The sequence below is a fragment of the Stigmatopora nigra genome, chromosome 15 (assembly GCF_051989575.1).
Source record: "Stigmatopora nigra isolate UIUO_SnigA chromosome 15, RoL_Snig_1.1, whole genome shotgun sequence".
Lineage (NCBI taxonomy): Eukaryota > Metazoa > Chordata > Actinopteri > Syngnathiformes > Syngnathidae > Stigmatopora > Stigmatopora nigra.
The window spans coordinates 12,432,695-12,456,500 of NC_135522.1; the positions used below are offsets into that span (position 1 = coordinate 12,432,695).

At 41.7% G+C, this 23,806-nt stretch overlaps 1 protein-coding gene across 4 annotated transcripts in view; it reads left to right on the forward strand.

Annotated features, from left to right (window-relative positions):
- The first annotated feature begins 8,782 nt into the window (after positions 1-8,782).
- The window catches only part of LOC144208554 (rab11 family-interacting protein 4A-like), a 56,645-nt gene continuing 41,621 nt past the window's right edge, over positions 8,783-23,806 (forward strand). The window contains exons 1-4 of one of the 4 annotated variants that reach the window (XM_077734470.1): positions 8,783-9,029; positions 12,769-12,848; positions 13,295-13,446; positions 23,269-23,391. In XM_077734470.1, the coding sequence (XP_077590596.1) occupies positions 9,011-9,029; positions 12,769-12,848; positions 13,295-13,446; positions 23,269-23,391 (374 nt within the window). In that variant the 5' untranslated portion in view covers positions 8,783-9,010. Of the gene's footprint in view, positions 9,030-11,877; positions 12,522-12,768; positions 12,849-13,294; positions 13,447-23,268; positions 23,392-23,806 lie in introns of those variants that run through there. The other 3 variants (XM_077734473.1, XM_077734472.1, XM_077734469.1) reach the window with 3 other exon arrangements.

Sequence of the window (23,806 nt, forward strand, 5' to 3'; positions counted from 1 at the left end):
GACAGAATATGGAAAACAAACAGAAAATCACACTGTTTTTAGAGATTTTTAAAGAATTTATTTCCAAATTAGAGTGGAAAATAAGCGTGACGGGACATTTGGTCGTCAGTCTTTTGGTCCCTTTTGGTCGCCGGTCAAATTGTTTACTGTTGAAACCAGCTCTCAAAATTATATTCATGAGAGAGTGTTAAATATCTAAATATCTACTGTTTTCAACAGTACTTAGATATTAAACAGTACTTTGATATTAAACAGTACTTAGATATTAAACAGTACTTACATATTAAACAGTACTTAGATATTAAACAGTACTTACATATTAAACAGTACTTACATATTAAACAGTACTTAGATATTAAACAGTACTTATATATTAAACAGTACTTATATATTAAACAGTACTTAGATATTAAACAGTACTTAGATATTAAACAGTACTTACATATTAAACAGTACTTAGATATTAAACAGTACTTAGATATTAAACAGTACTTAGATATTAAACAGTACTTAGATATTAAACCGTACTTAGATATTAAACAGTACTTAGATGTTAAACAGTACTTAGATGTTAAACAGTACTTAGATATTAAACAGTACTTAGACGTTAAACAGTACTTAGATACTAAACAGTACTTAGATATTAAACAGTATTTACATATTAAACAGTAGTTAGATATTAAATAGTACTTAGATATTAAACAGTACTTAGATATTAAACAGTACTTAGATATTAAACAGTACTTAGATATTAAACTCTCTCTATAGGTTAATGTATTCCACCACAGCTTTCGAGGTGAGGTATATATTTGCTCATAATTTTACTTGTATCTCAAACTCCTTGTATGTCGGGGCACTTGTATGTCAAGTTATTACTGTAGTACATTTATCAGGGACAAAAGCCGACTCACTAAATCTGCCTTCCATTGGTCAGAGGCAGCAGAAGCCTATTTAGGTGGCCTCAAGGTCCGCCTTTACTCTGTGCTCCCCTATCCAGATCCTAAGTTAGAGTTCATTGTGGAGGTGTACATCTCGGAGCTAGGGGTCGGCACTGGCCTCTCTCAGCCCAAACCAGGGAACAGGAAGGTGCACCGTTTTCTTTTCCTTAGGCTGACCCCGCCGGAACAAAACTATGACATTGGGGACAATGAATTGGTTGCTGTGAAATTAGCTTTGGAGGAATGGCTGGCGTCATCAAGTTAAAGAAAAATAATCACCCATTTGTGGTATGGACCGATCAGAATAATTTAGAATGCCTCAAGACAGCCTGGAGACAGAATACACTGTGGACCAGGATTTTATGTCCCAGGTTCTAGAAATGGGAAGCTGTCCCATATTTTCCAACCATTGGACTCTGAGGAGGAGTCCATAACCATCCCGCCAACCTCCTGTGGTTGCAATTATGAAGACTGACCTAGGGGCTGAGGTCCTGCGGGGCCAAGATTCTGAGCCTGACCCCAGAGGTGGTACACAGAAGAACGTTTATGTCCCAACCTCGCTTCGTTCCAGGGTATTTGAATGGACCCACATCTCTCACATGACTTGCCACCCAGGAGTCACCTGCACACTGGCGGTGCTACGCCAACAAATCTGGTGGCCGACAATGAGGATTCACTCACATTCGTATCTGCCTTCCAAATGTGGACCCACAGTAAGTCATCCACAAATCCAAGTTCTGGTGTACTCCGCCCACTGCGGATCCTTAGCCGCCATTGGTCCCACATTGTTATCAACTTTGCCACAGGCCTCCCGACTTCTCAGGCCAGGACTTTGATCCTTCTTCATTTCGCGACTTCAACTTTCGCGGGTTCACTACTTTTCAGATTTTTTTCTGAAAAAAATCTCATAAAAATGTGAAAATCCATGCTGAAACTCACAAGCGGAAGCCCTTTATTTCGCTTGCCACTAGAAAAATAGTGGAAAACACAAGTTCAAAGTTACTCAACTGAGGAGAAAAATGGCAGGCAGCGGGCGGTAGTCATCATTTTCATCCGAAAACCTTCTGGAGGCGGGGAGCCCTGTGAGGATGTAATTGGCCTTGTCTGAAAACAGATGCAGAGAAGCGAAGTGGAAGTGTAATTTCCTGGCTGTTCGGCTGGTGAGGATGGCGGGGCGTCGCGGTGGAAGTTGAGATTCCATTCAAGTCCGTATAGTGGACTGGCGTCGTTTGCAGTTATCTAAAAATAGAGTTCTCTGGAAGGCGGAGAGGGGTAAAGGTGAAGTTTAATTTCCCGACCAGCTAGTCAGCTGGCGAGAATGGCGAGGAGGGCGGGGTGGAAGTTGAGATTCCATACAAGTCCGGGCACTTGACTGACGTTGTTGCACTTATCCGAAAAAGAGCTTGCCGGACAGCTAATTGACGGTTGGACAGTGTGGAGGAGCAAAGTGAAAGTTTAATATTTTGTCCGGTGGCGCATGCTGGCTGTGTCGGCCGGCAATGCATGCCGGCACCGAACGAGGTCGGGCCCACGACCCAGCCCTATCTGAAACAGACATTTTTGGAAGCGGATGCCTTCCCGGACATTTTTATTCAAAGATTAACTGAACGTGTGGATAACCATCATCATATGTGAGAATGCTGCTCCCTATTTTCATGGTAAAGCCAGCTTTAATCAACATGTTTTTATAGGGGGGATCTTACCTTGCATTTTTTTCTTTTTATATCCTTGTCTGGTCTACATTAACCGCAATATTCGAGGGATTACTGTACAGTTATACCGACAATTGTTGACCGTTTTTGATAGGCCGCCCATTTTGTCTGACTCCACAAGCTACCCTCGGTCCAGGAGATTGCGGACAAGCTTGTTCAGCATGTATTCCGTCTGCATTGAATACCTACCGACATCATCTCCAGGGTCCTCCATACACCTCCCATGTCTGTCCGCATTGTGAGGTAATATGAAAAGCTGTTGGGCGGTGATCTTTCTACGACTGGATGACTGAAGGTAAGTGAAAGACAGTGAGATGTAAGTGATCCCCTCGGGGGTGATGCGATGTATCTATAACGGCAGATTGCCAAATTACGAGTCTGAAAAATTATCACTATTTTGGGTCTTTTGCCGAGAAAACGCACCTTATGGAGAAGCACTACCAATTTCGTCATACGCAGTTTCTGGTTGTGATGACAATTAGGCTTTTGTTGTTGTTAGTTGAGTCAACGATGATGACGAAGCCTATGTCCGATTGTTATTCTGCTCATCTGAGGATATTCCGGTGAGCCTCTCCTTTGGCTATAACCCACACACTCATGGACGATGTGATTGTATCAATCAACAGTTGGAACCAACGCTTTGCTGCACCACCCATGCCAACCAACCCGTGACCAGCTGCCCTGGATTGACTCCGCCCACAATTCGCGCTCTAATGCATACATGGGCAAACTACGGTCTGGGGGCCATATGCGACCCGTTAAACGTTTTAATCTGGCCCACCTAACTAATATAACATAAATAAACTTTGTTATTTTTTCCCTGTTATTCTAATGTTTTCCACTAGATGGCACAGTAGATGCATTGGCTTTGTCCAGGTGAAGCGTAAGCCTTTTACTACACATTTGTACTTTACACTCGTACCTTTTCCATCCATCAGCTCTTCTGTAAAGATGAGCGGACCTAAGAAACAGAAAGTGGACCAAGAGTATTTTATATTTTTTCACTGAACACCGATCATTTGGTGTTTGCCTACACGGACACTGTACTTTCCTACATCAAAAACTGCACGGACAAAGTCACTGTTAATAAAAGGATACAGGTTTTTCCTCACCAAAAAACCCTGGATGCCCAGTGAGACACAGGCACTCATCAAATGCCGTAAATGGGAAGCTGTCCCATATTTTCCAACCATTGGACTCTGAGGATGAGCCCACAACCATCCCGCCAACCTCCTGTGGTTGCAACTATGAAGACCGACCTAGGGGCTGAGGTCCTGGAGGCCAAGATTCTGAGCCTGACGCCTTCAGGTCAGGGGACAACGTACAATACAGTGCTGCCAGAGCAGAGCTGAAGAGAGGCATTAAAAAGGCCAAGGCAGCATATACAAGGAAAATGGAGGAGCACTTCACAGGAAATATCCCAAAGAAGATGTGGCAGGGAATACAACAAATTACCAATTATAATGACAATAATGTGTTTGTTAACTCAGATGCCTCTCTAGCAGTGGAACTGAACCGTTTCTTTGCCCCCTTTAAGACTGAAAAATCCGACCCAGTCTCAACACATCTGCGCCACCACACTGCAGCAGTACACTGGAGCTTCAGAAACATGAAGTCAGACAGACACTGCAGACTGTGAACACCTGGAAGGCGGCTGGTCTTGACGGAGTACCAGGGAAGGTGCTCAAAGCCTGTGCTGACCAGCTGATTGGTGTTTTCACAAAGATCTTCAATTGTTCTCTGCAACAATCCATCATCCCATCGTTTTTGAAATCTGCCACTTTTATCCCTGTCCCTAAAATGCCAACCATTGACAGCCTGAATCATTATAGGCCTGTTGGACTTACACATGTGATCATGAAGTGATTTGAAAAGTTGGTCGCCCGCTATATTATGGATGCACTCCCTCCCTCACTTTGTCAATAGAGCAAATAGGTCCACTGAGAATGCCATCGCCGTAGCTCTACACACAGCACTGAGCCACCTGGAGCACCATGGAAACTACGTGAGGATGCTTTTCATTGACTATAGCTCATCCTTCAACACAATAATACCAGCCATTCTGACTGACAAACTTTCCCACCTTGGACTATCCTCTTCTATCTGCTAATGGATTAAGAACTTCTTAATCAACCGTCCACAAACAAATAGACTTGTTCCCCACCTCTCTTCCTACCTTACACTGTCTCCCCTCAAGGCTGTGTCCTCTTCTGTACTCCCTGTACACATACGACTGTACACCGACCCACCAGTCTAACTCCATCATCAAATTTGCCTATGACACCACTGTGGTCGGACTCATCTCAGGAGGGGATGAGTCGGCCTACAGAGATGAGGTCAACAAACTGTCTTCGTGGTGTTTGGTGAGCAATCTCACACTAAACACCACGAAAACTAAAGAAATAATCCTGGACTTTCGCAAATGCAGCACAGATCTGGCCCCTCTCCTCGCAAATGGAGTAAGCCTAGACAGGGTTCAGTCCTTCAAATTCCTGGGGGTCCATGTTACGGACAAGCTCTCCTGTTCTACCAACGCCACGGCAGTGGTGAAGAAGGCCCAGAAGTGAAGCCAAGGGTACTCTGGAACAACTTGGACACTGTGCTTCTGGTACCTTTTATAAAGCCACTGTGGAGAGCATCCTGGCATACTGCATACGGTGGAATCAAGGCATCAGACAGAAAGACCATGGAGGGAGTGAACAACACTGCCCAGAAGATCTTCATCTGCTCTCTGCCCTCACTGGATGACATTGCCAGCCTTTGCTCCCTCAGCAGAGCCAGTAACATTGTCAGGGACCAATACCACCCTGGTCACAACCGGTTCCAGCTGCTGCCCATTGGCAGACGCTACGGGTCTCACAAAGCACAGACGAGTAGACTTATGGGTCTCACAAAGCACAGACAAATAGACTTACGGGTCTCACAAAGCACAGACAAATAGACTTAAGGACAGTTTTTCCCCCACAGCCATCAGGACTCTGAACTTGAGTTAGCACGAGACACAATCCCTTCTGTGCAATAACTTCGGGGTGTTCAATAACAATGTGCAATATCTTAGAAATATGTGCAATATTTTAGAGTCAGTGCAATATTTTAGAATCAGTGCAATATTTTAGAATTTACCTAGCCGGGATATGACTTTTTATACATTTATACTACTATTTATGTTTTTTACTGGGAAAATACACTTGGAAGCTTGGATAAGCACCACCTTTTTTTATACACAGCTGTGTATGATGACAATAAAAGCTTTTGATAGATTAATTGATTGATTGAGTGATTGATTGGTTGATTGATTGGTTGATGGTTTGATTGATTGATTGATTCTTTCTTGCACGGCAGCCTTTCAGGCCATGGAGATTCAAAACATGCTTGACTGTGGCCTCTGACACCTGTGTTCCAGCAGCTTCCAATTCTTGGTAGATCTGCTTTTTAGTGATTCTCGGTTGAATCTTCACCCTCCTGACCAATTTTCTTTTGGCAGCAGGTGATAGCTTGAGTTTTCTTCCCGATCGTGGCAGTGACAAAACAATGCCAAGCACTTTATACTTACAAATATTTGTTTGCCCTGTTGCTTTTGGGACCGGCAGCTGCTTTGAAATGATTCCAAGTGGGTTTCCAGACTGGTTCATGCCAAGGATTCACTTTTTCAGATCCATGCTGTGCTCCTTTCACTTTCCCATTGTAACCTTTGTAGGTGTTTGCTTCCAATGAGACCTATTTAAATGGCCTCAGAGAAGTCACCAGCTGTAGTCACTAATAATCACTCACGAGAATTTAAGAGGCCATGCTTTGAAGCTAATTTCACTGACATAACTTTCTAAGTCACCAAAATTGCACACAACTAACGACTCCTTTCAAACCTGCAATTGACATCGCTAAATTGCACTGATCCGGCACGATCGAGCAATTGCAGATTTGAGTGCTAGATTTCTGTGGAAAATGATAACAGTGTACGATGAGTCATAACGATGATACCACACTGCGGTCAAGTGGGCGTCTGTTTCTCTTTCTGTAGTCAAGCCACCCGTGCTTCAATTTCCGTTGTCCAATTCCATCAGGTTTTACGGCAAAGAGGGAGGTCGCATGCATTAACGAAGAAAAAAAGAAGAGGATGATGTCAACTCTGAATCCCAGTCAAGCGCTTCAGGCAATGGATTTTTACTCCAGTGAGCCGCTGTTTCTCTTTTCAAAGCCAAGTGAGCCAGCCGCTCTTCAATTTCGGTTGCCCTCTACCTTAAGGTTTTATGGCAAAGAGGCGGAAAATTACATTCATGAGCATGAACTGATAAAAATAAGTCAGTGGATTTCAACTCCCTCCCATGCGAATTACAGTGGACCCTCGCTTATCGCGGGAAATGGGGACTGGGACACCCCCGCAGAAGGGTGAAACCGCAAAGTAGCCGGGCGACATTAAAAAACACTTATAGAAACGTATAACACGTGACCAAAACCACCACCAGGCTAATATGCTGTTCATTCAGGTGTTTTATTCCACATTAGAATGCAGGTGTTATGTTAGTGCATACAAAGAAATCAAATATAGTATATATAGAGTAAAAAAAATGCAAATATAATAAATGTAAACTATTATTCAGAAAACTCGTAAATTCAAAAACATAGCAGAGTCACTCGATCCTTGCATCATAGCAGAGTCACTTGATCCTTGTGGGCTTTGAAACCTGTCTTCTGAAGTTCGTCCTTGAAAAGAAATGTTCGGGACGGCATCCTCTTCCAGTAGAGTCCAGTTTCATCCATGTTGAAAACTTGCTCCGGGACATAGCCATTTTCTTCTATCATTCCCGGAAACACATCCTCAACATAGCGCCTCGCTGCTGCTCCATGCAGCGACACATTCCTTAGTCCGACTCGCCGCTTAAACCTCTCAAATCAGCCCTTACTTCGGATTAAGTTTCCGTCCAGGCTGATTTGCTTCGCCATACAATCACGCATCCATATAACCAGTGCATGGAGAGTGTTTGGGAGGCATCACGAAGGGCTTCACAAAACTTTTACGCTTAACTTAGCGAGAAGCGTACTGTATAGCACGAGATAGGTGTGGACTGAGAATGGGCATCCGTGGCGAATGGGCCAATGGGGAGTCGAGTATATTCAGTGAGCATTCAGCTGGCCAATCAGCTTGCGTGTATGCCCGTGACGCGGAAGTGACGCGGCCGTAATGCGGAAGTGACGCGGCCGTGGCGCGGGCGTGATGCGGAAGTGACGCGGCCGTAATCCCCCATGATGCTTTGCGCATACGTGCATTTTTTGTTTTAAAATTTATAAAATGATGAAATTACTAATTCTAATTGAATATTTTGTTTCCACACCCTGTAAGACGATGTAGTTTATAATTTTAATGTAATATCTTAAAAAAAAAAAATCCTGAAAAAAATCAGCGAAGCTCTGCAGGCAGCAATAAGTGGAACGCGAAGTAGCGAGGGTCCACTGTACATCGCATCACCCTCCAAGCGGATCACTTACCTCTCACTGTCTCCTCACCGCCAAGTTATTGCTAACATTTAATAACAGTAAATGAATGATTAATAAATTGAGTGTGGTTGGAAAGTGTTTGATAAAAAAAAGGTAATCACCGATCCTTTCTGTAAATTTAGTGTCAATCCGTAAAATGGATTGGGAGTTATTGAGGAAATTAGGCGCTAATATGCTTTGTTGTTCTGTGACCTTTGCTACTCAACCCCACCCGTTGCGTGGCTTAGTTTTTTTGTGCTAGTCCTAGACCTCTTTGGAACTGTCCAGCCGTGCCTCTGTGTCATGCACGCAGGATCACCTGTGAGTAGTGGACGATTGTGTTGGGAGAAGAGGCAACGCTCCAGACCGAGCATTTCATCATTATTATGGGAGCGTGAGAGCTCTCCCCAGTCACATGGAGGAGCTGCTGGTGCTTGTTGGGCTGCTTGTATTCTTTGAAGTCCCCTACCGGCCTCTCCACTGCTTCTGAATAGCTGATAGGAGAGTTTAGGAGGATCTAGGCAAGGAAGATAATCTTTAAAACCTCCAGACTACTGAAGGACTATGCGATAACCTCAGTCTCAGTCTACAGAAGGACCTCACCTTGTGGACTTCCTGTGTGTGGCACCAGTTTTTTTTTACCTAGGTCTACAATGTCTTTTGTGTCTTGTGTCTGTCATGCTACTGCAACCAAGTGTCAGGAGTGGCTCGGTTGCCCCTCCTGGCGTGATGTCATTATTGTTATCAGCTGTTGCAATTGTGTGATTATCTTTTCCTTGACTATTTAAGAATTATCGGCTGTGTTGATCGTCGTCGGATCGACTGATTTGTTCCTCGTTGTCATGCTTACGTCACTTGACACCACGCCACGCTGCATCGTGGGATATCATGCTTCAGTTCTGTCATAGTAAGTTGTTTCAAGCCCAAGTTGTGTTTGTTACGTTTCTGCCAGTTAATTATATCAGGATCAAATGCAACGGAACGGCCTCCCTTTTCCTTCGTCGTCTCTGCATCTGGGTAAACTTTCCCCCGGTCGCGTCGCGCTTCACGATGTGATCACAACACCAAGACATTTCCCAAATACGGGATGAAATAAAATTCCAATCTCATCTCATAATTAATAAATCAAGTGTGATGTTGAAAAACATAAAGGTGTTTGATAAACATAAGGTAATTAGCTATGGTTTCTGTAAATCTGGTGTCAATACGTGAAATGGCTTGGAAGTTCAGAAGTTCAGAGCGGATCTCTGAATGATCCAATGTTGAATGATGATGATGAGTAGAATCCACCTGTGTGTTTTCATGTCTCCATAAATGCACCTCCTCTGTGATAGTATCGTAATTCCGTTTAAAGTTCAGAGAGCATCATGAAAACCAAGTAACACACCAGGCGTGTCCGAGATATGCTTGTAGAGAAGTTTAAAGCTCTCAAAGAGGACTCTGTTAGCAATTAATATTGAAATCAAAGGAATATCATACCATTGCAAATCTACCGACAACCAGCCGTTACTCGAAAAGGGAGGTTGGCAAATTGTACCTCGAGGGCTCTGTGAGTGCAGGATTTTGTCCCAACTGATCCATCACAGACAGTTTAACCAATGAGGTTTCTGGTGAAACAAGAAGCACCTGACTGCAATCCACTGATTGTACTTCTAACATACCAAATTGGTGGAACGTTTTCCTCTTATGTGTTGGAACCAAAACCTGCACCCACTGTGGCCCTTTATGGAATATAGTTCATTCTCCATTTGCCTGCACTCTTGAACTGAGGAATTTGAAGTTCTCTAGTCATCAAGGTTTCTCCTGAAATCTTCTCTTTTACACACCTGTATTCCGATTTACTGCTGCTGACCTCCATTCTTATTTTTTTAGCTTTCTGTCAACCTTCTCAGTCAGTCTATCCGTCATTGTGGCAAACAAAAAGTGGCTTTGCGCAGTTCTGTCTACACAAGATGGAGTCTATCTGTGTAGTCATCCCGCCACTAAGTCAAACTATGTGCAAGTTTAGTCTGAAAAAAGTTACCACTGCCATTTATATTCTTTTATCAATGTCCTCCTACATATTAGCTAGCTGTTTGTGAGAATGCTATAAATCGCATGAACAAGAATTAAAAAAAAAATGTTTGTTTCAGTTTTTGACATTGAAAGCACACAGGTGGTGAAAGTGCTATGTGCTAAGTGATCCATCTTATTCTTGTTGGCATCGGTGAGGCAACTTGTAGTCGCCGGAAAATGGCGCTCAAGGCGGAGAGCTAACAAGTATGAATATGTCATAAATAAATGTCATAAATGTGTCTGGCCTGGGAAGACGAACTTGTGGAGAAGCACTATACAATTTCGTCATACGCTGCTGAGGGTATGATGACTACTAGGCTTTTTGTCAAGTCAATGATGACGACAATGCCTATGTCTGATTTTCATTTTTCATTTTCATTTTTTCAGACTATGATTGGGTTAGTCAAACTTAAAACAACATAAACATTCAAAATACAGTAATTTGCATTTTCCCAGAATGATTGATTGTGTTGCATAAATAATTTGAAATAGCACACATTTTTATTGTGACCTTTCATTCTGCATATCCAGTGTGACAAGTGTGGCATGTACAATGTCTCGATCTGATAAAGCAAGAAACTGAAAGCAAGAAAAAAAATCAATTAGTTAATTATCAATGTATTATTGTTCTTAGCACCTAATATCTTCAATAGCTCCAATCATATTTGAAATATTGAAACAAAATTTACAGAAAAGATAGGACATCACGTTATGTGTATCAAACATCTTTAAGCTTTTTAACAACCCACTCCATTTAATAATTGATAATTTATTCATGTTATTAGCACCTATTTCCTACAATAGCTCCAAAGCCATTTGACATATTGACACCAAATTTACAGAAAAGATAGGTGATTACTTTATGTTAATCGAACATATTTTAGTTTTTCAACAAAATACTACTATTAGTGATTATTAATTCATTATTTTTATTATCACCTAATATCTTTAATAACTCCCAGGTCATTTGACGTTTTGACACAGATTTACAGAAAGGACAGGTGATTAGCTTCTGTTTATTGAACACATTATGGTTTTTCAACAACACTCCATTTATTAATTATTAATACCTATATTTCTCTAATTAGCACCTAATTTCTTCAATAGCTCACATGCCACCAGACGTATTGATTCTAAATTTACTTTTTCATCAACACACTCCATTTATTAATTATTAATGTATTACTGTTATTAGCACCTAATTTCCTCAATAGCTCCAAAACCATTAGACCGATTGACACCAAATTTTTAGACAAAATAGGGGATGACCTATTGTCTATCGAACACCTTTTAGTTTTCCAAAGACACACCCCATTTATGAATTATTAATTTATTACTGTTATTAGCACCTAATTTCTTCAGTATCTCACAGGCCATTTGACTCATTGAGCACAAATTAACACAAGTGATGGATAATTACCTTCTGTTTATTGTAGACTTTTTTTTGAACTACGCACAAATCAATGGCGTAATTTCATTGTATTTATTTAAAGAGTGACATTTATTTGTGAATATAGCATCTTTACAATTAAATAATACTACTTGAACTGCATGGTGACGTCATCGCTGGGATTCCCTTCGATGGACAGAAAAAAACATTGGCGTAATTTAATTGTATTTATTTAAAGAGTTATTTGTGGATATGGCATCTTTTCATTCAATTAAATTGCAATTCGATTGAGAGGGAGTTAAAAAACCCTTGACCGAAGCGCTCGATTGGTCGTCTTGTTTTTATCAGTTCATACGCATGACTGTCATGTTCTGCACCTGCCATACAACCTTATGGTAGAGGGCAACCGAAATTGAAGCGCGACCGGCTCACTTGACTTCGAAAAGAGAAACAGCGGCTCACTGGAGTAAAAATTCATTGCCTGAAGCGCTTGACTGGGATTCGGCGTATACATCATCCTCTTCTGTTTTTCTCCCTTAATGCGCGCAACCTCCCTCTTTGCCGTAAAACCTGAAGGAATTGGACAACGGCAATTGACTACAGAAAGAGAAACAGACGCACTCTTGACCACAATGGGGTATCATCGTTATGACTCATCGTACACGTTACCATTTTTCCATAGAATTCCGGCACTTAAATCTGCAATTGCTCGACCCTGCCGCATCAGTGCGATTTAGCGATGTCAATTGCAGGTTTGAATGGAGTCGTTAGTTGTGCATTCAATTTTATCACGAAGCGTGTGGGTGGACATTGCGATCAGCAACGCCAGCAACAGATTTTTGATTACTAACCAGACTAATGCTTCAATCAGGCGAAGGAATTGAGGGTTATTGGTTGTCGATTCGGCCAGAGCGACGAGGTAACGGCTTTTAAATTCAACGGGAGAAATGTAAGGTAATTAGAGGAAGCACTCTATATTTTATTATTTGCAGGTGATGTAATTCCTTTCAAATGATAAACAGGCCTCGAGCTGTTTTGCGGATAATAATCTGCATTCCAATCGAACTTCTTGTATAAGACATACATGCGATCAGTTTTTAAATTGTAATTCAGTATATTACATATATTTTTTATCAGGACTCTGCAAATTGTTTATGTTTTACACATATATAATGTTGGCATTTGTTTCTTTTCGACTTAGTACTTACAAAGCTACGTGGTCTTTTTTTGTCCTGGAGGATTTATTTCATAAAGGCACGGAAAACAGAGATGGGATCTCAGGTGAGTTCTCAATACTTTGTTTATATGCAAGAAAAACGACGACTTTCCTATAGCTCTAACTCCATTTAAAGCCTCCTAAATCCAATAATTGAGTGATCAAGAAAAATAATATATGATTATTGTGAATAATATCAAGAGGGTTATAGGCTGGTGAGAATGTGTGTGTACGTGTATGTGTGTGTTCGGTGAGTGGGGTCAGTGTGTGTGCGTGGGTTCGTGTGTGTGTGTGTGTGTGTGTGTGTGTGTGTGTGTGTGTGTGTGTGTGGGTTAGGGTGTGTTTATTTATGTATATATGGCTGGCAACCAACCAATTCAGTGTGTCCCCTTGCTGCTGCTCATAGTTGACATAGATAGGCTCCAACATCACTCTCGACCCTTGTGAGAATAAGCGCAGATTATAAATTAATCAATGAACATTTATCCTATTTTGATGTGTCTTATTTCAGATTACAGAGGCAAAGCTGGACCCTCCTATTATTTTGTGCGCGCATCCTTGTCCACAAAACTGTGCACATAAGGAATATGAACAGTGTGATATGGAACACTGTGCTGAAAATGCCAATGAGTCTGTCTTCCTAAACACTATTTTGCAAAAACGGTGAGTCTATGTATAGAAATCAGAAAAAGCAAATAATAGCCCCACTGCACTCCCACATGATTTCTCTAGAAATTGCTTTTCCTGTTGTATTGATAATACTATTGGATTGTCCAGCTGTTAAATCAATCACAACAACAAAACCATTATGATTCCCATATGGTCGCATTATTGTGTACAATGTTCTCAGTAGAATGTTTGTCTCACTATTATATACATATATACATATATACATATATATACATATATATACACATATATACACATATATACACATATATACACATATATATACATATATATACATATATATACATATATATACATATATATACATATATATACATATATATACATATATATACATATATATACATATATATACATATATATACATATATACACATATATACACATATGTACACATATGTACACATATGTACACATATGTACACATATGTACACATATGTACACATATGTATACATGTATACATGTATACATGTATACATATATAATAGTAAATATGGAGGAGTGGCACCCTCACAGTTCTAAGATAAAGGATTTGATTTGGCTCTAGCAATGCATTTGAAGTTTGCATGTTCTCTACGAGCCTATGTGGGTTTTCTTCTTGTATTTCAATTTCCTCCCACATCCTGAAAAAATGTGAGGTTGAACACAGCAAATTGTCTTTAAATATGAATATAAGCGTGAACGTTTGTCTTGTTGTCAACCAGGTAGGTGTTTTTCCCTGTGTGGCATTGCTGCCTGTCACCTCCTCCAGTGCCCACGGGTCAGCTGCAGGGTCATCAGCAAGGAACCACCGTTCATTGATGTTTCGCTTCTTTAATCCTGGAACATCTCCTGGTGGCGTAGAAGTGACAGAGACATCTCCCTGTAACCCTTTGTAGCAGAAAGCTGTTGTCTTCTGCAGCCGTTGTTGGGGTTAGCTGTTGTTTCCCCAGCTCCGGTTCTTCCTCCTAAGCCAAAAGCTGCATTTCTCTGCCCCCTCTGCCAGCTATTTTATGGCCTTCCTTGGGCTGCCTCCAGACACCCCTGCGTCCCTCAGGAGGTGTGTTGTCGACAGCCCGACATAACCTCGGCAGACAACCCCGACTGGTTAGACAGTGCACTTCCAGCCAATTTCCTGGCACTCAGCTCCCGGCTCCAAGTATTTGACCTTCTTGCGCTCAAAGGCGGCCCCACTTCCCTCCTCTGATCATACTGTTAGTTCTATGAGGTGCACTGCTCTTGCCTTGGCAGACCATACCACAATGTCTGGTGATGTGGTGATGATCTCCATGGGGAATCAGCTGCCTGTTGAGGTCAACCTTAATGTCCCACTCTTGACAATTGGAAAAGGGCCTTGGTGGCCTGCTTTATCTCTTCACCCCCCTTCCGTGACAAAGTTGGTGTGCTCTCTGCTGGTGGTGAATTATTACTGCTCTATCGGTGTCTCTCCAGCACTTCAACTAGTTTCCTCAGGATCTGATTATGGCCCCATCTGTCGGGCCCCTGTGAAAGTGCAGTTGTGCAGCCTGACAAGATGTGCCGGAGGCTAGCGTTGGGAGCGTTGCTGTTACGATCCCGTCGCTTAGTGCGACGCGATCGGGGGGGAAGGTGAACCCAGGTGCGGAGTCGCCGAAACAAATGGAAAAGGGGAGGCAGATATGTTGCTCTTGTTTCTTGGTTTAATAAAGGGGGAAAACATAACTTCAACAACTTAGCTTGATCACTTACTACTACAGAAAAGAAACATGCAGCGTGGCGTGGCGTCAAGCAAACGGCATGACAATGTGGAAACACAGGGAAAGAAACCAGACAATCCGACAGCGTTCAACAAAAACCATAATCCTTAAATAGCATAAAAAAACCTAATCACCTAATTCGCCACGGCTGATAATAATCATGACATCATGCCAGGAGGGGCAATCAAGCCACTCCTGACAGTTGCGGAGCATACCTCCTTCCCGAACCATTGGTGGAAGATACGAGGACAGGGAAGCGTGTCATTGGTTGCGCGAATGAGGAAGCGGGTCCTTTCCACAGGTCGGACCTACTGATGTTTATGTTGACAACTCCCTCCCAGATTGTCCAGCTTCTTTGTCGGCCTTCATCTTGTTGCGCTCTTCCCCCATCCTTATCACTTCTGCCACCACCATCTCCTTCCTCTCTTTGCGGTTAGTTCTGGACGAGAATGCTCGAGAAGTGCTTCCCCCCATCCTAGCCCTGCTCTTCCTGCCTGAACTCTGCCCATGATCCCCTGATGCTGCAGTCTTGATGGCTATGGATGGCGTTTCATGTCCGTCCAGCGTGAACCGTGATGTTGGTGTTCCTTACTGACCTTCGCTTGCCTGTAGAGTACTCGGATGATTCGTCGAAAGTCAATTCGCCGACGGACATTTTGCCGACGGAATGTTCGCCGAATGGACGTTTTTCCCCTAGCGTGATGGAAAGACTCAGCGAGACACAGTGGTGCTGGACGCGCTGACCCGAGACGCCTTTCCAAGTCATTTACAAACGTCATTTTGGGTAGAATTTCCACTAGCGAGTTACCAGGTGGACACACCCACACACACCCATCCGTACATCACGCTTAACAAGGATTAGAGAATAGATAATGATTTATGAATGGGTGGTTTTATAATTCCCATCACGACAGAAAAAAAGTGTTCCAGGGAGCACTTACAAACTCACTGGCGGACCAATCAGCCACACCATCATGTATAAACAAAGATTCGTACATCAACTCTGCTTTCAGCTGTAACAAAGAAAAGTTGAGTTTACACTTATTGAAGGTGAAACAAATTAATCACTTGTCTATTAGGATCCGACAGCCGTTTCTGGCCACCATAACAAATTTCCACTCTCCAGGTCGCGCAGTTTGGATGAACATAGTGAGAGAAACTTAGCATACACACACTCACACACCCATAAATCACGCTTTTTAAGGATTATAGATTAGAGCTTCTTTTAGTCTGGTAAATCCTCAGGTTGCAGCCCAAGTATATCGCAATATTATCATGATTGCACATTGCGAAGCGAGTTTGTGGAAAAGCAAGTGAGATAGGTCTGGCAAAATATGGCAACTGTGAAATGTGAATTTGTATAACTTTAGTACTACGGCAGTAAGGTTTATTTTTTCTCACAAATCAGTATGATTTACGGAAAATCCTTATGGAATGAAAGCTATGATGCCTGTCATGGCTGGTGTCTCTGCTCTGCTCGGATTTTTTGTAAGTAGAATCATATTCATTCATTCATTCATTTTCCAAACTGCTTTATCCTCATTACGGTGGTGGGGGGTGCTGGATCATATCCCAGCTGACTCACAGCTAGAGGCGGAGGACACGCTGAATTGGTGGCGAGCCAATTGTAGGGCCAAAGGAGACAGACAACCATGCACACTCACACCCATAGCTAGGGGCAATTTAGAGTGTTCAATCTGCCTATCATGCATGCTTTATATACAGTTGTGGTCACAACTCTGATTTTTCTCTGATAGAGTGATTGGAACAGATACTTCTTTGTAACAAAAAACATTAGGCACTTTTGCTAGCCATCCACAAGCTTCTGGCAAGCGTCTGGTTTAATCTTTGACGACTCCTTTTGACAAAATTGGTTAGTTCAGTTAAATTTGATGGCTTTCTGAGATGGACTGGTTTCTTTAGCATTGTCCAAAAGTTCTCAACGGGGTTTAAGTCAGGACTTTGGGAAGGCCATTCGAAAACCTAAATTATAACCTGATTCAGCCATTCCATTACCACTTTTGATGTGTGTTTGGGTGTCTTGTTCGAAAACCTAAATTATAACCTGATTCAGCCATTCCATTACCACTTTTGATGTGTGTTTGGGTGTCTTGTTGGAACTCCCAACTGCGGCCAAAATCCAATTTTCGGGCTGATAACTTTAGGTTACCTTGAAGAATTTGAAGGTAATCCTCCTTCTTCATTATCTCATTTACTCTCTGTAAAGCACCAGTTCCATTGGTAGCAAAACAGCCCCACAGCATAATACTACCACCACCGTGCATGACGGTGGACACAGGGTACCTAGGGTTAAAGGCCTCACCTTTTCTCCTCCAAACATATTGCTGGGCATTGTGGCCAAACAGCTAACTTTTTGTACTGTCTGACTACAGAACTTTCCTCCAGAAGTTTCATATTTGTCCATGTGATCAGAAGCAAACTTCAGTCGAGCCTTGAGGTGCCACTTTTGAAGCAAGGGCTTCCTTCTTGCATGGCAGCCTCTCAGTCCATGGAGATGCAAAACACGCTTGACTGTGGACACCTGTGTTCCAGCAGCTTCTAATTCTTGGTAGATCTAGAATGTTTTCCCTCCTGACCAATTTTGTCTCAGCAGCAGGTGATAGCTTGCATTTTCTTCCTGATCGTGGCAGTGACAAAACAGTGCCATGCACTTTATACTTACAAACAATTGTTTGCACTGTTGTTCTTGGGACCCACAGCTGCTTTGAAATGGCTCCAAGTGACTTTCCTGACTTGTTCAAGTCAAGGATTCGCTTTTTCAGATCAATGCTGAGCTCCTTTGGGTTTCCCATTGTAGCGTTTGTGGGTGTTTGCATTCAATGAGCCCTATTTAAATGGCCTCAGAGAAGTCACCAGCTGTGCTCACTCATAATCACTCACAAGAAGTTAAGAGGCCATGCTATGAAGCTCATTTCACTAACAACTTTCTAAGTCACCAAATTGGCTAATTCCTGTTGCTGTGTAGTGTTCCCTCGCTACTTAACTGCTCAGCCACCGCGGACTCAGAGCTTCGCAGATTTTTTGGGGGGGAAAAATACAAATATTACATTAAAACAACATTTTTGAGTTTTTTTTTGTTATAACATGAATTTCACTCTCTCTACCCGTATTCTGTATACAGGGGGGTATTTTTTTAAATTAAAAAAAAAATTGGAATTAAATTCAAATTAAGCATTTTTGAAGGTGAATCCCTACTTCGTGGCAATTCACTTATCGCGGGTAGTCCCGGTCCCCATTTACCGCGATAACCGAGGGAACACTGTATATATTTTTGATCACCTTTTCTGTTACCCATAATAAAGTCATAAAAGAACCGAACTCCATGAATGTTTTTGTGACAAAGTATCTTTTCCAATCTCTCTATCAGAGAAAAATCAGAGTTGTAGAAATAACTGGAAACTCAAGAGAGCCATGACATAATGTTCTTCACAAGTCTATGTAAATTTTTGAACACAACTGTATTTACCAGGTTTCCATACCAAACTTCAAATGTGATTGATAGCTTTCCTGCGCGAGCAATGTTTACTCACCCATGCAGAGTTTGGCATTGTGAAAGAAGCTGCGTTGCAATTGTTCTTTTTGAGGAAAGTGGCTTTGGAATACAAAGGTGTTTTTGGACATGTACCTGAATATGTAACTAAAATGAGTCATCGTGTAATTGATAAGATGAATGAGGAAAACAATCTTTTAGACGTGGATAATTCTATGGATCAACGTATTGAAGCGAGGATACAAAATCTAAGAGCGCAGGATAAACAACGCTTACAGAAAAGGGGAAGGAGGATAAATTACAAAGATGTATATCCATGAGGAGACAAAGATTAGGGGACCTTTTCTCCAGGATGAACATAATAGATGCATTGACGAAAGATGCAGAATGTGTTCAAGATGGAATGGAAAATGACTTTTTAAGAACATTAGATAAATTTAGATTTCTTAACAGAGAAGTAATGCATCTTAGAAGATAAACATGCAACAGACCAAGAGAACTGGTTCAAACCCAAAATGGTGCTCATATTAGACTTTATGAAAAGAGCAAAAACTGGATTGCAGCTGCAGACGTCATTGTTTCCTCAGGAGCAATGCCATGTTGCCAAACAGAATGAGGCTGCTCCTCCACAAATGCAGCCTGAAGTTGAAGATGTATTGCAGAATGGTGTCCAGCCAGATGATTGCAGAGAAGGTGACATTCCGGAGATCATGCAAAGGCAGAAGGTGATCTGCAATAACAGCTACAGATCAAAGAAATTCCAATTTTCCGAGGCCATGCATTGCAATACAAGTCCTTCATCCGAGCATTTGAACATTCCATAAAACTGAAGACTGACAATGATCAGGATAATATGTACTTTTTGGAACAATTTACTAATAGCGAACCCCAAGAACTAGTTTGTAGCTGCTTTCACATGCAACCTGACAGAGGCTACAAAGAACCTAAGCGACTGCTGCTCAAACATTATGGAGATGAACTACCAATCGCCAGTGCCTACATTGACAAGGCATTCAAGGCACACAGTGGCCGCAGATCATGTCTGAAGACGAAAAGGTGCTAAATGCCTACGCAATTTTCCTTATCCGATGTAACACTATGGAGGACATAGAATCACTGGAGGAGACAGATAACCCTACCAATTTACCAAGTCAATAAACCTAAGTAAGAACGGAAGTGCCTTCGAAAAGCCATGTGTATGCTGTCAACAAGCTCACCCCCTGGCGACTTGCAACAAAATCAAGAATCAGCCACACATGGTAGAAGTGTAGTTTTAGAAGTCCAGGGGCTTATGCTTTGCGTGTTTGGCTTCAGGTCATCTCAGTAAGTTCTGTAGGAAAAGAACAAAGTGTAAGGACTGTGAATTAAAACAGCCAGGCATCTTACACAAAATAAAGGAGATTCTGTCTGTCAGGAGAAGGACAAATAAGCTCAAGAAGAAGAAACACGCCCTCAAGTTACTGTCACTTAAGAAGCTACTTTTCTTACTGGGGCCGGAGAAAAGTCAATGTGTGCTGTCAATAGTACCGATGAAAATAAAGTCAATGAAGAGTGACAAACATGAATAAACCGCCATGGACCTGGGGAGCACACCCATATTCTTTACTGAAGCTCTGTGGAAAAAGCTGAACATTAAAGGGAAACCAAAAGAAATTCTTTTGAGCACAATGAATCATGATCGGCCTGGAGGACTGAAACCCATGAACAGTTACATGATTTTGGTCTTGGAGGTTTGTTTGTTGGAAGAAAGCAAGTTCATTGTGCTCTCCAAGGTCTACACCCACTGTAACATTCCTGTGCACTCCAAGAATATTCCCAAGCAATCAGAAATCCGGAAGTGGCCCGACCTCAGTGAAGTGCGCCTGCCAGAAATAGAAGCAGACGTCGGCATACTTATTGGAGATAACTGTGCGAGTGCAATGGAGCCGTGGCACATCATAAACAGTTGCAATGAGGACTGCCAGATGTGGAGATGTCCCAAGAACACAATCAATTCATGGAGTTGGTGGAGAAGACAACAACTTTTGAAAACGGCCACCACAGCATCGGATTGCCACCCAAGAACGCCAAGCTGCCAATGCCAAAGAACCATTTCTGCTGAGGATCACAAAGACACTGCATCCCAAGATGCTGTCCAAACAGTCCTTTGCAATTTTATCGAGACAAATGATTGAAGAGTGTGCCTACACAAGAATGCAGTGACCTTGGACAATAACCTTTGCACTTTGTATGCCAGTGGAGGATTTATTTTGGCGAAGTGGACAAGCCACAATGGAAAATTCCTCACGGCTATCCCGGAAGAAGAAAGAGCTGCAGAAACAAAGAATCTGGATCTCAGCTCTGAAACTCCACCTGTTGAGGTGTTGAGAGAGGGCTCGGCATGCAATGGGATAGAGAAACAGATACTTTCACATATAGCATCAAGCTGCCAGACAAGGCAATAACAAGAAGGGGAATCTTGGGAGTTGCAAATTCCATTTACGAAGCCCTTTGCATATTGGCTCTTGTCATCCTGCCCACTAAACTTCTCTTAATAATAATAATCGGACATAGACTTTGTCGTCATCAGCAACAACAAAAGCCTCATTGTCATCACACTCAGAAACTGGGTATGACGAAATTGGCAGTGCTTCTCCATTAGGTGCGTTTTCAAGGCAAAAGACCCAAAGAAGTTATAATTTCGGACTCGTAATTTTACATTCTGCCGTTATGTATACATCGCATCACCCCCCGAGCGGATCACTTACCTCTCACTGTCTTCCACTTACCTTCAGTCAGCCAGTGGGAGGCAGAACACCGCCCAATGTCTTTTCATATTACCTCACCCCGAAGTATTTATACAGAAGGGATTGTGTTGTGTTACCGCAAGTTTAGAGTTCTGATGGATGTAGAAAAACTGTCCTGCCAGAGGAACAGATTGTGACCAGGGTGGTATGGGTATAGTATGGATGATGTTCCTGGCTCTGCTGAGGTAACGAGGGCTGGCAATGTCTTCCAGTGAGGGTAGAGAGCAGCTGACAATCTTCTGGGCAGTGTTAATCACTTTCTGCATGGCCTTTTTGTCTGCTGCCTTGCTTCCAGCATACCACACTGTGATTAAAAGATCTCTGTAAGGAGTAACGTAGATGGGATCAAGACATCAGTGAAAAACATGCAGAGGATTGGGAAGGATGGACAGAGGATGGTATCGACCTCTCCAATGTCCAAGTGAAAAGGGGGTCAAAGCTGCCAGCTTTGGATGCACTGTTTAGGCACGGTTTCAGCATTTCTCCAATCCCTCAGAGTATGCATATGGCACGGCCATAGGCGTTTTCTACCTGTTGCAGGAGAACCAGCAAAACGAGAAGTGTTGTTCCCTTGTTTTTGAGCATTTTGTTTACATTTGGATATGTATGAAAGCATGTTCGGCTGATGAAATCTTGCTTGAATATGGGTACACTGCGGCTTGCCATCAAGCAGAGTCTGAAAATCAATCCAAATGAAAATCTTTGGTGATATTTCAATGGTCCACGCCATGTATATCTATCACACAAAGCTGATTAACAAAAGCAATTAGAGAAATTTGGAGCCAGATTGACAACGGACGCTCTTTGTGATTCATTAAATGGCCTGCCTCACAGTCTCATAATTTATTCATAATAAATGCCAGTGGTGGGGCAACATGTTTTTTATTGTTTGTTCCCATATTTTCTGCTTGGTTGGTGTTAGGTTCATTAATAATTACCCTCGTTCGTAATTATCAATAACTGCAGGCAGACATCTTATTCAATTATTGACATTTAATTAAATAGAATGGATCACGGATAAAAACCTCAGAGGGGAGATTCAACAAGCCAGGGTTTCCCTTACAACCTCGGAGCGTCTTCTCGAATAGACATTTTCGTATGACTCTTATTGCCATGAATCAAAACAATTTACAGAGTTGTTGATCATTTCATCACGTATGAGTAAAAACAACATCTGGAACTACAATAACAATCAAAGTATTTTACCAATAACAAGGCAGGAGACTAGACCTAACAACATTTGGATTAGAAAAATTATGCCTTCCCTTGACCTAAGAATCATATAACAATTACATAAAGAAAAACCCGAAGTGCGTCACGAGGTATAGCCACTATGTTGTAAATGACCGAAGCAACATTCTTGTTATTGGCCAAATGACCCTGGCCTCGTTACAAAAGGGACCACCGAATCTCGAAGACCCAGATTGGGTGAATTGTTTGTATAAACATCCTGGAACAGGCAGTCCAGGTTACAGATGACTTGGCAGTTATTGGTGACCTCGCAACACTTTGAGAATAATAAGAGAATGATTTAACAAAGAAATGAATTAATACGACTATATGTATAACAGTAAGACAGAATAAACCCAACAGTTGGAAAACCTTATTGAATACTGCAATCACATTTCTTAATTTTTGAAACAGGAATTCACCATTTGAAATTACCCTATTATACCTATATTATGTCTTTTTTCTCTCTACACCTTTGAAGTTCTCAGTGAATCAAACCAATCATTTATCAAACACTGGTTTTCAAATGTGTTTCTGTCTTTTATCCCCAGGGAGGAAAAATTTGAAGACTATGGGGAAGGGAAGGATGCAGATTTCTCTCCAAGCAGCCCAAACCATGATAAAAACTCCAAGGTCAAATGCTATTCAAATTTGGAATACTCCTTTCCATCAAGGTTGGTGGCTCAAATGAATACACTAAAAGTATTTTCGGCAGGAATGTAGATTTTAATCTTTTTTTTAAAACTGTAATTGTGTACTTTGGCTTCACTCATAGTTCTTTCAAATCTGCTGTACAAATATAGTTGATTGATTGATTTTAAAACACAGTTCTGAACAAAACACTTCCCTATATTAAAATGTAAATGCACTAATAATTATTTTGGTTAACATTATTATAAGTTCCCTATTTCATATGTCCTGTTGATTAGCTAGTACAGTAATCCACAATAATTGGAAAAACGCAAAGTCAGATCACCCCTAATATTACTTTCGTACCACATTTTTTCGCACCTATACGGAAATACAAGAACACAAGTACAATTGTCGAAAGTGTATTTATTAAATATTACAGCCGTAAGCATATGAAGA